The 15470-nt window shown below is 38.5% G+C and overlaps 2 protein-coding genes across 11 annotated transcripts in view; one reads left to right on the forward strand and one right to left on the reverse strand.

Moving 5' to 3' along the window:
* LOC127811440 (GPI-anchored protein LLG1) overlaps window positions 1-15470 on the forward strand; it is a 37799-nt gene that overhangs the window by 14316 nt on the left and 8013 nt on the right. The window contains exon 4 of one of the 7 annotated variants that reach the window (XM_052351327.1): window positions 12818-13412. The exons of 4 other annotated variants lie outside the window; for them this stretch is intronic. In XM_052351327.1, coding sequence (XP_052207287.1) covers window positions 12818-13125 — 308 coding nt within the window. In that variant the 3' untranslated portion in view covers window positions 13126-13412. Of the gene's footprint in view, window positions 1-531; window positions 1127-11602; window positions 11783-12817; window positions 13413-15470 lie in introns of those variants that run through there. 2 more of the 7 variants (XM_052351326.1, XM_052351323.1) reach the window with 2 other exon arrangements.
* Window positions 1-15470, reverse strand: part of LOC127811438 (actin-related protein 8-like) — a 91411-nt gene that overhangs the window by 2691 nt on the left and 73250 nt on the right. Inside the window, exon 12 of one of the 4 annotated variants that reach the window (XM_052351311.1) lies at window positions 10557-10843. The exons of 2 other annotated variants lie outside the window; for them this stretch is intronic. In XM_052351311.1, the coding sequence (XP_052207271.1) occupies window positions 10766-10843 (78 nt within the window). In that variant the 3' untranslated portion in view covers window positions 10557-10765. Of the gene's footprint in view, window positions 1-10556; window positions 10844-15470 lie in introns of those variants that run through there. One more of the 4 variants, XM_052351307.1, reaches the window with a different exon arrangement.

A 15470-nucleotide genomic window follows, 5' to 3' on the forward strand; every position in this document is an offset into this window, starting at 1 on the left:
GTTCGTTTTACCCTTGACTCGGATGCCCTTGAAGCCCTTGACCAATGGTCGTCGGGGACTCTCAATTTTTTTTTAATTTTTATTTTTTTAAAAAATTAATATTTAATTTTAAATATCAATTAAGTATTCTAAATATCAATTCTTAATTTTTTTTAAAAAAATTATTGACTATAGCATTGAAAATATTTTAAATAAAAAAACACCAAAAGTGTAAGTTTACTTTTTAAAAAAATTAATATAAAAATATTTTCTTTTTAAGTTTAAATATAAAAATTTAATTAGTGATTTTATATATTAGAAATAATTTTTTTTTATATATTTTTATTATTTTTTAAAAGGCTTAGGCCCCGAACTCCCATGGCCGGCCTTGATCAAGATCTTGTGTATTTTCTACGTTTCTTGAACTTGGTTTGTCTCTGTAACGAAGTATCGTTTAAACAACAAAAGGGTAAATCAAAATGTGACGGCATCTAAGAATTTGTATCCCTGGAAGAATGGTGTAGTAATGTATTGCTTTTATCTTGCATGCAGCGTGCCCTATTAACTTTGAGTTTTTGAACTATACAATCATCACTAGCAAGTGTAAGGCCCCCCGGTACCCAGCCGATATGTGTTGTGCAGCTCTTGCAGAATTTGCTTGCCCTTACGCGGATGAGTTGAACGACTTAAGTAATGACTGCGCCTCAACCATGTTCAGCTACATCGACCTCTACGGCGAATACCCACCTGGCCTTTTCGCGAATGAGTGCAAGGGCGACAAAAACGGGCTTCCATGCCCCGCAAGCTCACCAGCAGAATCACCAAATGACGATGGGAGTCACTTCATAATTCATACGTAGTCCACCCCCACTGCTAGTTCTCACAACTACAGGCCTTGTGTTGCTGCTATTGCAACTATTCTGAAGACTTTTACCTTGTTTTCTCCACGTATTTTGTGTTTCAATAACCTCAGCCAAAGTCACTGTTTCCAGATAGGTTTGAGGAATGCTTTCTTGTCAGGACCACATCTGCTAGGTTTTACATTCTTTGATTCCTGTAACGGAAGATAGTGTTTGTATCTGTTTGTGAATCATGTTACCAGGCCAGATGATTTTAACTGCAAAATGAATCTCTTTGGCTTCTCTAAGATCATATTTATCATATATACTTCCATATATTATGGAATCGATGTTCTCTTTGGGCTTGTTTGGATGTCTACTGCATATAATATCCGGACATCTTTAAATTTTTTTTGAAGTAGTAGTTAAACTCAAGGGGTATTTTTGTAATCTTTCAAGTGATTGAAAACATCCCAAGGGCATTTTGGAAATTTTAAGGGGCACAAACAATTTCTTTTAAGAAGAATGGAGCTTTAGTGTCATTTTTTAAAGTTTTTGGGGTGCTGGTATAAATCCCAAAAGTTATGGGACAAAAACCATTAACCAAAAATTGAGGAGTCCAAGGATCCATTGCAAGGGGTTAAATGAAAAAAATCAGAAAAAAGGGGATAAATCGTAATTTTAAAAAATTCAGCAACTTGCAATGCAATTTTCTTTGTTGTACTACCACAATTCCAAAATGGGATCTCAATAGGGAGATTTAACCAAGGATGAAGAAAATAAAGAAGAAGAATGGATTAGATTGTAACTTTTAAGTGGTTTATATGATTAATTTTATCTATAAATAAGTATTTTTAGCGGAGAGTTAGATACGATTTCTTCAAATAAAGTGAGTTTTTGAGGTTTGGATAAGGGATTTTTATTCTTGCCTTCACAAATATTTGGTAAAATTTTGAGTGATTTTGGGTCCACTTTGAAAAATTGGGTGTTCCATAGGATATAGTTGGAATTTGGGTTTGTTTGGCTGGAAAAAGAAAGAAAAAATTGAAATTAAGGGTTAAAGGAGGTAGATAAGGAGGAGAGGAAGAGATTGGGTGTTTTGAGGAAGAGATTGGGTGTTTTGGAGAATTTTGGTGAGGAATTGAGAGAGACTTTGAATAAACTAATCTAGTTAGACATTATCGGCAACAACTAAAGATCATCTCAGTTGGAAAATGAGAAATAAACAAAAAAAATAAAAAAAGATGAGAATAAATGATAAAAAAATAAGAAAAATAAAACTAAAAAAAGAAGTTAAAACGATAATCAATAGTAAGAGTTTCGTAGTAGAAAATGGTTGAAAGAGAAAAAATGTCAAGCACATGAACAACACACGTGAGACACTTAGCATGTGACTTGTGCATTGACATGTACTAGTGAAAAAAATTTGAAAATAATTAAAAGGGGAAATAATTATAAAAAAAAAGAAATATTTTGAAAGGGAATTCAAGTATTTAGGTGATAATCCAAGCTTGGGAAAAGCACATTTGGCTCGTCGATATCACAAATAAAAGGTTAGAAGTCAACATATTATAAAAATATTTTGTCAATTTTTTTTTTTAAGAATAATTTAGGTACGAGTGTTTTTTTTTTTGCATAATTAACATAAAAATATAAAAATATAGGGTTGCATGGCAATGTCTTGAATATTATGTAATCAAATGTGGAAATTTATCTTGCACGTACTAGTTACTATTTTTTAAAAACTCATATGAATATGCAATTGCAATCCATGGTGACGAGGGAATATTTATAGGGGGCAATTTTACTGTACTACCCCTAGAGGTTACTATTAACTTGGAGCCATATGTGCTAGTAAAGGTCAATGGGCGATCGCCACATGTCAAGTCTTAGGAGCTCCATTTATCTTTATAATCTTTATTATTATTTTGAACTAGAAGAGATAGAGAGGAAGATTTAGTCAACCAAGAATATCTCCAACATCCCAAGAATTATCTCCATTATTGAAGGTTATCTTTTCTCCCCATGAAAAGTGGATCAGCATCTGTTTTTGAAAGGTATCTTATCTCTTATTGGAAAGGCCATGGGACATCTATAAATAGAGGGCAACCTCTACAGGTATGTGAGATCTGATTCCTAAGGGACTCTTTTATTATCTTCTATTACTATTATACTTCTCAAAAATCCGTGAACTGACTTAAGCGTCGGAGGGATCACGGGGAGCGAGTCCCCCCTCCCATTTTTTGCAAGTACTTGGTTCGAGACAGAAGAAGGTGATCGGCTCCGCATCATCAATTGACGCCCACCGTGGGGCCCTCGTCTTTTCTTTTTGTCTGCCAAGTACACTTTCAAGTCGTATGAAATCTATGCAATTCAATTACACGTAAGTGTTGATTGCATAATGGGTACGCTCATTCTTTTAATATTTTGGTGTCGGCTGTGATTTTATTTTTTAATTATTGCCAAAAATAATTGAAAGAGAAGGCCAAAAGATTTATATATATATATATGCATGTATATGCTTAAGAAGTTCTGGTTGAAACATGGTAAAAAATACAAGCAGAAAAAAGTAATTCTCCTATTGTTTTGTACCATGCGCACATATATACATATCATATGTATAGGCATTTACAATATAATATATATTGAGAAAAGCTTCGTATGGAAGCTAATAAAAAAGATTGCTATATATATTATACAAAAAAGCTCCTGGAGGCGCCCAGTATACATATTTGATAACTTCTTTATATATATATATATATGTTATGAGAAAAAGCTCTTGGGGAAACTAGGGCGAGTTATATATATGTTGGGGAAAAGCTAATGAGGGGAGCCTGGAGCAAGAAAAGACGTGTTATATTATATATATAATAGTAAAGGGAAGCTTCCTGGAAAAGGGGGCAATACCTAGAAGTCACCATTGGAGAGCCAGACGATGGCCGCAATAAGCAAAGACTGTGGCAGAGAACGAAGCAAGGCCACCGACGAACAGTACCGTCAATGGCGGTGAAGCGGCGGGCATAGAAAGCCTCCAACAAGCTGCTGGCATGGACAGAGGAGAGGATGCGCAGGTCAGCGGCAACAGTGCTGCAGTGGCGTTCAACTGCGAACAATGGCCGCAACAAGCAGCAATAATGGCAAACATGGTTGCTGTGGAAGCTTCGTTAATATCGCTTTGGTTAAAGCTTATTCCCCTTGTTTTTATCATTCTAGTGTTTTAACTATTATCTATTGGAGAATTGCTAAGCAGAGGCAAAAGGTTTTAATTTGAACCAGCAAGGGAGAAGGAGAACTCAATGACCAAGTTGTCTATGACGTCGAAGCTGAAAGTGTATTGGCTTCCAATGAGGCTTTCCACGTGAGCCTGTTTGCTTCTGTCGCCATCCCTTGCCACGTAGCCACAAGTTAGAAGGCAAGACAAGCAAACGGACGAGCAGATTTGGATCCAGTTTTAGATCTGTGCCAAATTGGGCAGGGGAGCTTTTCTTCTTCCAGGTTTAATTAATTTATTTATGCTCCAATGACTTGAATTTTAATTAATTCTGTTAAAATGTTTGGGGTTAATAACGTTAACAGACGAAAGGCTCGTCCCGAACACTTGCGGATGTAGATTTTATGTCGAACCGCAAAAATAAAATATTATTACTCTTTAATTGCGGATGTAGACTTTATGTCGAACCGCAAAAATAAAATATTATTACTCTTTAATTGCGGATGTAGACTTTATGTCGAACCGCAAAAATAAAATATTGTTATTCTTTAATTGCGGACGTAGGCATTTCACCGAACTGCGAAAATAAAATATGGATATTCTTTAAAATCCCGTCATCAACTACAATCCGAGCCAACATGTGCACATGAAGACCGAGGGTCTGAAATGCCTCTACAATGCAAGAGTAAAGGATCAGATATGATCCCCGGGGGCCTCGAACCCCCGAACACTCAAAAGCAAAGGATCAGATGTGATCCTCGGGGGGCCTCGAACCCCCGAACACTAAAAAACAAAGGATCAGAAGTGATCCTTGGGGGCCCCGAACCCCGGACAACTCAAGACAAAAGGGTCACATATGATCCTCGAACTCCTGACAACTCAAAATCAAAGGGGACCACCTCTAATAATTAAGGAACGACTTCGAGGCTTTGAACCTTGACCACCGAAGACCAAAGGGGACCACCCCTATTAATTAAGGCACCAGTTCGGAGGCTACGAAGCTCTGCCAAATGAAGACCAAAGGGGACCACCCCTACTAATTAAGGCACCAGTTCGGAGGCTACGAACCTCCGCCAAATGAAGACCAAAAGGCATCAGTTTGGAGGCTACGAACCTCCGCCAAATGAAGACCAAAGGGGACCACCCCTACTAATTAAGGCACCAGTTCGGAGGCTACGAACATCCGCCAAATGAAGACCAAAGGGGATCACCCCTACTAATTAAGGCACCAGTTCGGAGGCTACGAACCTCCGCCAAACGAAGACCAAAGGGGACCACCCCTACTAATTAAGGCACCAGTTCGGAGGCTACGAACCTCCGCCAAATGAAGACCAAAGGGGACCACCCCTACTAATTAAGGCACTAGTTTGGAGGCTACAAACCTCTGTCAAATGAAGACCAAAAGGCATCAGTTCGGAGGCTACGAACCTCCGCCAAATGAAAGGGGACCACCCCTACTAATTAAGGCACCAGTTCGGAGGCTACGAACCTCCGCCAAATGAAGACCAAAAGGCATCTGTTCGGAGGCTATGAACCTTTGCCAAACGAAGACCAAAGGGGACCATAGCCTCAGCCAACGGCCCCGAAGGCAAGGCGCGCAGCCTCAACCAACACAGCTTCGGCCAACGGCCCTGAAGGCAAGGCACGCAACCTCGGCCAGCAACCCCGAAGATCAGGCACGGGGCCTCGGCCACCGCAGCCTCGGCCAGTGGCCCCCAAAGATCAGGCACGAGGTCTCGGCCACCACAGCCTCGGCCAGTGGCCTCCGAAGACAAGGCATACAGCCTCGACCAGCGGCCTCGAAGATAAGGCAAGCAGCCTCGGCCACCACAACCTCGGCCAGCGGCCCCCGAAGATGAGAAATGCGGCCTCGACTAGCATAGCCTCGGCCCTAGGCCAAAAATAACAATAAAAATATATATATGTACTAATTTAAGAGCTGACCTCTTTTCTACTATAGGAAAATTCTAGAATGTCTCTATCATCTCGAGCGACCTAATCACCTTCTGCATGGGAAGAGTGAAAGGGCACTGGGAGACTTGAAAAGCAAATTCAGCATTTGATACTGCTAACCCAACTTTTAGTAGAACTTTTTTACAGAGGCTCAGAAAAATAATGATGACTACTCCTTTAGCTGCTCAAACTCCTCGCTCGATCAGCTCAAGGAGTGGGGGGCAAGTGATGAGGGAATATTTATAGGGGGCAATTTTACTGTGCTACCCCTAGAGGTTACTATTAACTTGGAGCCATGTGTGCTAGTAAAGGCCAATGGGCGATCGCCACATGTCAAGTCTTAGGAGCTCCATTTATCTTTATAATCTTTATTATGATTTTGAACTAGAAGAGATAGAGAGGAAGATTTAGTCAACCAAGAATATCTTCAACATCTCAAGAATTATCTCCATTAGTAAAGGTTATCTTTTCTCCCCATGAAAAGTGGATCAGCATCTGTTTTTGAAAGGTATCTTATCTCCTATTGGAAAGGCCACGGGACATCTATAAATAGAGGGCAACCTCTACAGGTATGTGGGATCTGATTTCTAAGAGACTCTTTTATTATCTTCCATTACTATTATACTCCTCAAAAATCCGTGAACTGATTTAAGCGTCGGAGGGATCACGGGGAGCGAGTCCCCCCCATTTTTTGCAGGTACTTGGTCCGAGACAGAAGAATGTGATCGGCTCCGCATCATCACATGGTTTGTTTATTCTTGTAATAAATTTTGTGCAAAAATATTTTTGAAACATATAGCTAATCCCAAAATGTATTTTTTTTTTATAAAATGTATATATATGTAGATGTAGTAAATGATCCACCAAATAAGGTACTAATTGATGAATAAGTTACGAGGATAATGAATTTATTATTTTAAATTTTAGACTTGCTTTCACTTTTATCTTTCAATGCTTCAAGTTTGTACTCTTATTTATGTTTTTTTTTTAAATAAAAAAGAAATGTATAGATAGAAATAAAAAGTCTATACAGAACACAAATTAAGACATACCCCAATTTACAAAATCACGTAAGTGAAGCACACACTCAAGATCAAAACAAGATTTTAGCTAAAAACATAACAGAAGCAACAACGGAGTTACATAAAATGGAAAGTAATGAACAACTCTAGATGAAATCAGCTCCAGATCCAAAGGCTTGTTAACGCACGTCTTCTAGATGAACGTGAAGACTAGGGAGAAGTTGCGAACTTAAAGGCAAGTATGGAAAGCCACCCAACTGGCAATGTGTACAAAGTTACAAACTAGGACAAGAGAAATGAACCAATAAGTGTCACCAAGTAACCCCAGGACACATACTGGAACAAACATTCAGGGCCACAACCATCAAATCATAGCCCAACTCAAGAGTTATCATTTTACTATTGAGACACACAGGGGTTTTGTCGGCTCCAAATTACTAAGTATGCCGACATACCGTTTGACTATGAAAACACATAGGTGGTTTGTCCACTCCAAGTTACTAAGTAGACAACCACTTGAGTAGGCAAAAACAAGAGGCTGCAAAGCCATTCTACATGACATCATGTACAAAGTAAAATCTAGGATCGAAGGATAGCATTAGTTTTGGTTACCATAGTCTCTCAACTACAGGGAACTCATTAACACACCCTAGCGATCCAACATTGTCAAGTCATATCTGGCAGTAGGGTCATCCATCGTTTGACTATGGAGACGTACAGGGGTTTTGTCCGCTCCAAGTTACTGATTAGAATGGTTTACTTGAGCTAGGAGTGCTGGTCAACAAGGAGCCGCCAAAAATACCACAGTGCACGACTTTGTAGAGTATGGGGAAAGGGGATGGTGACCAACCATGCCCACACAACACATTGTACCTGATGTGCATGCTGGTTCGCAGATTGCTTGAAACCTCTCTAGCATTGGTTGTTGCGCTCACACCACAAAAAATATGCCATCGCTTGCAAGACTAAACGATTAGAAACATCCCAAAGATTTTTACCTTTTCACCGAGCCGCTACCCAAAGAATCCCCCGTATCCCATTGACACTAAGGCTATGCAAATTTCTTTGAATGCCAAAAAAATGACACTACCTACCTAGAATAGGAACATTCAAAGAATAGATGGTTATGTCACTTAGAATCTACGCTGTAATGAAAACATCTATTGTGAAATGGAAGAAATAGGTTAATGCGATCAATAGTATATAATCGTTCCCTGACTGCTAACCATAAAATAAATGAATGCGTAGGGACTTCATACCCAAACCAAACGAACCGATGCCATGGGACTCGGTCTCGTTGTTCTAACAAATGATGTAATACCAACCTAATAGAGAAAGTACCATCTAGGGCCGGGGTCTAAACCAGCACATCACTACTCCCAACCCTAAGGGGCCTCGGCATCCGGTGTTGGATAAGCTTTAGAGATAGACATGTCCAGTCTGACGGCCACTCCCATCTACCATCTACAATGATGTCAGAAACACGGGCCGTAATCGGGATATCGATCGAGCCGACGAGGGAAGCTGACAGGAGAAACGATCGACAAGGATCCCAAAGGGGTGTTACTTATTATATCATAGAAAAACACGACTGTCGTCCCCCACCTTCCACCCGAACTTATCTCTGACCACACGCCGGACAAATAAGAGCTTTCTCTAATACCAGGGGTAGGAATGCGACACTAAGTGCATCCATAGGCACTTGTTCTTGATCCGAAACGTGTGGATCCATTTTACCCACAAGGACTTGCTCTCGCCTGACAAGAGCTTCCGTATTAACTTTGTTAGCATTGCTTTGTTCCACAAAAAAAAAAAAAAAAGGTTTTAATCCAAGACCTCCTTGCTCCTTGGGACAACACACATCACGTCACATGACCTTAGCTTTGTGGGAATCCTCATCTGACCCACTCCAAAGGAAATTCTTGATGATGCCCTCTAACTCCTTAATCACCCGTTTGGGAAACAAGAAGACAGACGCCCAATATAGGTATATCATAGCAATAACCGAATTAACCAGCTGAACTCTACCCCCAAAAGACAAAGACCGATTGCGCCATGAGCACACCCGACTCCTCACTTTATATAAGATGGGCTTACAATCCTCGTAGACCAGCTTTGTCAATAATAGGGGGACCCCCAAGTACCTCATGGGGAGTCGACCTCTGCGGAATGCCGGAGTAAGGAACAAACTCTCTCTCAAGGTCTCATCTCGATAGGACACAAAACAATCACTTTTTGCGGGATTAGCGCGCAAACCAGACATCAGAGCAAATTTCCCCAAGCACTCATTGAGGATTCTAATAGAAGCAATGTCTCCTTGAGAGAATAATAAGAGGTCATCAGCAAACATGAGTGTCACCGTTTTGGATTGCTCACACCGCGAATGAAATTTGAAATTGAGAGACTAGACGTGTCGGCTGATGATACCCTGCAACACTTGCATGACTAACACAAATAGATAAGGCGAAAGCAGGTCTTCCTGCCTCAGGCCCCTACCTCCCCAAAAAAACCCATGCAGTTGGCCATTAATCTTGACTGAAAAGCGAGGGGTGGTGACACATTCATGAAATCGGCCACAGAATCTAGGCGGGAAGTTCATTAGCTGAAGGATAGCTAATGGGAAATCCCATTCAATTGAGTCATAAGCCAATGCCAGGTCAACTTTCATAGCACGTTTCGACTGACCCTTATGAAGATGGTACTAATGCATTAGCTCCTGGGCCAGTAAGACATTATCTCTTATCGATCGGCCTGCCACAAAAGCTGCGTGGGACTCATCAACCAAGTTTGGAAGCACTATCTTCAGCTTATTTGCCAAGATCTTTGAAATGATTTTATGGACAACATTACAGCATGAGATCGACTTGAAATGAGTTGAGGACTTTGGATGGGGAACCTTAGGGACTAGATTAATCACGGTGGCATTGACCTCTCCTAATAAATGCTCCGTACTAAAAAAATTCCTAACAGCCTCTACCACATCAAATCCCACCACATCCAGGCATTCCTAAGGATTTGACCGTGAAACCATCTGGCCCCGGAGCGTCATCGTCTCCCATACTTAATAAGGCTAGTCTTACTTTTTTCTTTCTTTTATTTTTAAAATAATATATATTATCACATATATTTTTTATAGAAGCAAGTCATCACATTTCAATCAATTTCCCATTCACCCCTTTAAAATTTAGCCGTTATATGACATGCTACAATACTTATTTTGTGCCAATTTTCAAACACTTCACACACAAGTAACATATATCATCAAGATGCTGGTTAATTAAACCACCCTACAACAGTCTTAACTAGCTCTCCAGTTCATGGTCAACATCTTCACAATTTACACTTCCAAAACACTAGCATCTTCATTCTTCCAAGCACAACAAGAATACTCGCTGGAAACTGGTTTGTGATTACAACTCAAGCATCTTTATCAGCAAAAAAAAGTCCGAAACTTTTCACAAGACACGCCGGTGAGTTTAGTCACCGAAGTGTTGTCTTACAAAAGGTACTTGCCTAGCTAGAAGTTTCAGCTATACATTAGGTTTTTGAGTGTCAATTTGATCTTTGATATGCTCGATGCATTGAAATACAGTATCTATGAAATATTTCTGTAGGAAGGACATTTACTGTTCAAAGAACCAAGTAGATTCATTATTCCAATTATTATATTATATACACCTCAGATTTTACAAGTTGAGTTTTATGTTGGCAAACGGAGTAAATTATCGGAACATTGCGGGTGTAAACTGGTTTGACAGTCTTCACCATATGAGGCTTCGCCTGGATGTATGTCGGAACTGTTTCTTTGCGATGCACCAGCGAACGGGGAAAGTGCTCAACTCTACCAAGGCAAAACAAAAATAGATATTAACTTGTGAGTTGATAGTAGAGTATGAAAGTTGTATATATTGCATTTTGTAAAGCCCTAATATTTGAATGCATAACTTCAGAAGGACCAGATTACCACTCTTTCGAATGAAATATTGTATGACACTAACTTAACCAGCTCACATTATAAGATGTTGCAGCAGAGCATCACTTGTGGATTGAGAAAAAGCTTTAATTAATGAGCAAAAAAGAAAAAAAGGTCTAAATTTATCACCAATGCAGCCATACAAGTAAATTAGTGATCTTTGCACGTCCGTAGATAATCAACAGAGTGCGTTAGCTTACATTACTGATGAGCTTTGCTCCGAACCATGCAGAATCTACACCATAGGGAGCAGAAATCACTCTTATTCCAGAGGATACCGAATGAGGAAGAAGTCTGCTGAGTTCCTTCTCTTAACCTTCCTGGAAAATAAAGATCAAAGAGGTATAAAAGGTTGTCATTCAACAGATATATGCACCTCATTTAATTATTCAATGGCCTGCATCTATATATTTATTGATAGCAACAGTATGGTTGCACCTTTGAAACGAAAAAGATCATGGGTTTGAGAAGTGGAAACAGCCCTTTTACAATTCACGAGACCGAACAGCTCATCATGCGGTTGGGTTTCTTAATTAACAATTCACGAGACCGAGCAGCTCTCTCTCTCTCTCTCTCTCTCTCTCTCTCTCTACAGTTCTCTCTTATTCAGGGCTGAACCATTCATTAGATCTTCGTTCAGCCAGGAGGAAGATCAAGATGTCCTTCTGATCCCTATTATCTCTCCAAATCTCGAAAATGGAGCGGGAAAATGGACACGGGATGTCCCGATTGTCTGCCACTCTCTTGGTGCTCTTCAGTTTGGCCTGCCTCTATGTTTCAGTTTCTGCTTCCACTTTCATTTCAGGTCGGTTACAATTCCGATTGTTTAGGCAAAAAAAGAAAAAAAAAAAAAACCACAATCGATTGATTTTTAGGATTCCGTTGCAATTATTTTGGTTGTGTGTATTGCAGGAGATGTATTCGGGGATCAAATTTCGATTGGTCGGAACCTACTTCAAGGCATGAAAGGTGCTTTAGTTTTTACATTTTATGCTTCAAATTTGAGAAATTCTAAAATTCACTCATGCTAAAATTCACTATCTTAAAAAATTCCTATTTTACCATTCACAGCCACACAACCATCTTCCTTCCCCCTTGCTCCCACAATCACAACCGCATCACCAACACCTATTTGCTCCATCTCTCTTTCTCTCTCATCACACCTATCTCTCTCTTTTACTCTTTGACATCCACCTCCCCATCTCTCTCTCGCACCTTCTCCGCTTCTATCGATGTGCAACCACGACAAACAGGCCACCCTCAAACCGCCAAATACACACACACACACCTATATATACATACATACACAAACACACACACATATGCATATACACACAAACACGTATATAAATGAATCTATATATATATATATACACTCGCACGATCACCAGCAATTGACCCATCGCCCCCGACTGGTAACGAAAAAACCCTCGATCGTCGCCTATTGAGGGTACGTTTTACCCCTGACCTGGGTGTTCGGGGGCTCATGCTGTTATCAGGGGCCCTTGAAACCCTCGACCCACGGCCGTCAGGGACTCTCAATTTTTTTTTAATTTTTAATTTTTTAAAAAATTAATACTTAATTTTAAATATCAATTAAGTATTCTAATTATCAATACTTAATTTTTTTTAAAAAAATTATCGACTATAGCATCGAAATGTGACGGCATTTGAACAATAATCAAGATCTTGTGTATTTTTTACGTTTCTTGAACTTGATTTGTCTCTATAATCAAGTATCGTTTGAACAATAAAAGGGTAAATCAAAATGTGACGGCATCTAAGAATTTGTATCCCTGGAAGAATGGTGTAGTAATGTATTGCTTTATCTTACTTGCAGCGTGCCCTATTAACTTTGAGTTTTTGAACTATACAATCATCACTAGCAAGTGTAAGGCCCCCCGGTACCCAGCCGATATGTGCTGTGCAGCTCTTGCAGAATTTGCTTGCCCTTACGCGGATGAGTTGAACGACTTAAGTAATGACTGCGCCTCAACCATGTTCAGCTACATCGACCTCTACGGCGAATACCCACCTGGCCTTTTCGCGAATGAGTGCAAGGGCGACAAAAACGGGCTTCCATGCCCCGCAAGCTCACCAGCAGAATCACCAAATGACGATGGGAGTCACTTCATAATTCATACGTAGTCCACCCCCACTGCTAGTTCTCACAACTACAGGCCTTGTGTTGCTGCTATTGCAACTATTCTGAAGACTTTTACCTTGTTTTCTCCACGTATTTTGTGTTTCAATAACCTCAGCCAAAGTCACTGTTTCCAGATAGGTTTGAGGAATGCTTTCTTGTCAGGACCACATCTGCTAGGTTTTACATTCTTTGATTCCTGTAACGGAAGATAGTGTTTGTATCTGTTTGTGAATCATGTTACCAGGCCAGATGATTTTAACTGCAAAATGAATCTCTTTGGCTTCTCTAAGATCATATTTATCATATATACTTCCATATATTATGGAATCGATGTTCTCTTTGGGCTTGTTTGGATGTCTACTGCATATAATATCCGGACATCTTTAAATTTTTTTTTTTTGAAGTAGTAGTTAAACTCAAGGGGTATTTTTGTAATCTTTCAAGTGATTGAAAACATCCCAAGGGCATTTTGGAAATTTTAAGGGGCACAAACAAATTTTTTTTTTTAAAGAAGAATGGAGCTTTAGTGTCATTTTTTAAAGATTTTTGGGGTGCTGGTATAAATCCCAAAAGTTAGGGGATAAAATCCAATAACCAAAAATTGAGGAGTCCAAGGATGTATTGCATGGGTTTAAATGAAAAAAAAATCAAAATAAAGCGGATAAAGCGTAATTTTAAAAAATCCAGCAACTTGCAATGCAATTTTCTTTGTTGTACTACCATACTTCCAATATTGGATCTCAATAGAGAGATTATGAACCTAAGGATGAAGAAAAAAAAGAAAAATGGATTGGATTGTAGATTTTAAGTGGTTTACATATTTGAATTTATTTTCTTCGCGTAGAGTTAGACATGATTTCTTCAAATAGAGTGAGTTTGAGGGCTTGTGAGGTTTGGGTAAAGGGGTTTTTATTCTTGTCCTCACAAATTTGGTAAGGTTTTGAGTGATTTTGGGTTAGGTTTTGAAAAATTGGGTGTTCCACATGATATAGTTGGAAAAATCAAAATTAAGGGTCAAGATAAGTAAATAAGGAGAAGAGGAAGAGATCGGGTGTTTTTGGGAATTTTGGCGTAAAATTGAGAGAGATTTTGAAGAAACTAATCTACAACAACTAAGGTCATCTCAGTTTGAAAATGAGAAAGCAATAAAAAAAATGAGAATAAATGATAAAAAATGAGTAAAATAAAGCCAAAAAAAGTTAAAGTGACAATTGAAAGTAGGAGTTTCATTGCAAAGATGGTCAAAAGAGAAAAAGTGTCAAGCACATGAGCAACACATGCATGACAATGAGCGTTGGACTTGTGCATGGACAACTTGCACTAGTGGAAAAAAAGAAAAAAATTGAAAATAATTAAAAAAAGAAATAATTATAAAAAAAATAAAAAATATTTTGAAAGGTAATTCAAGTATTTGGGAGATAATCCAAGCTTGGAAAAAGCACATTTGGCTCGTTCATATCACAAATAAAAGGTTAAAAGTCGACACATTATATAAATATTTTATCAATTTTTTTTTAAGAATAATCAAGGTACAAGTATTTTATTTGCATAATTAACATAAAAATATAGGATTGCATGGCAATGTCTTGAATATCATGTAATAAAATGTGAAAATTTATCAAGCACGCACTAGTTACTATTTGTGAAAAATTCACATGAATATGCAATTGCAAATCCATGGTTTGTTTATTCTTGTCATAAGTTTTGTGCAAAAATATTTTTGAAACATATAGCTAATCTCGAAATGTATTTTTTTCTATAATATATATATATTGATGTGATAGATAATCCACCAAATAAGGTACTATTTGATGAATGAGACATGAGGATAATGAATTTATTCTTTTGAAATTTAGAGTTGGTTTCTCTTTTATCTTCAATGCTTCAAATTTGTACTCTTATTTATGTTGCATATTGAACAAATATATAGTTTATGTATCCCAACCTTAAATCGAACAACAAGTATGTATTTATTTATGTATTTAATTATTGAATATACGTCTTGGTTAAATACCAAAGTTATGTATAATGTGTATATTATATTTCGTTGCGTGTATTTGATACACGGTAACAAATTTATTTTTGCCTATACTGCTGTATTAGTGATTCCCTTCAATATACATATTGGAGACACATGTTTCTACCACATTGGAATATCCTCTAAAAAATGATGTAGCCATTATGCCTCTTTGCCACATTTGTAAGATAATAAATTCAGATTGCATAGTGGATCTGGCTATAACAATCTGTTTAGAGGATTTTCAGGCCACAACTACACCAACGAGAGCGAATACATATCTACTTGTAGATTTCAAGTCTTTTACATCAGATATCTAGTTTGCATCAC

Source organism: Diospyros lotus, chromosome 10 (genome assembly GCF_014633365.1).
Source record: "Diospyros lotus cultivar Yz01 chromosome 10, ASM1463336v1, whole genome shotgun sequence".
NCBI classification, from domain to species: domain Eukaryota; kingdom Viridiplantae; phylum Streptophyta; class Magnoliopsida; order Ericales; family Ebenaceae; genus Diospyros; species Diospyros lotus.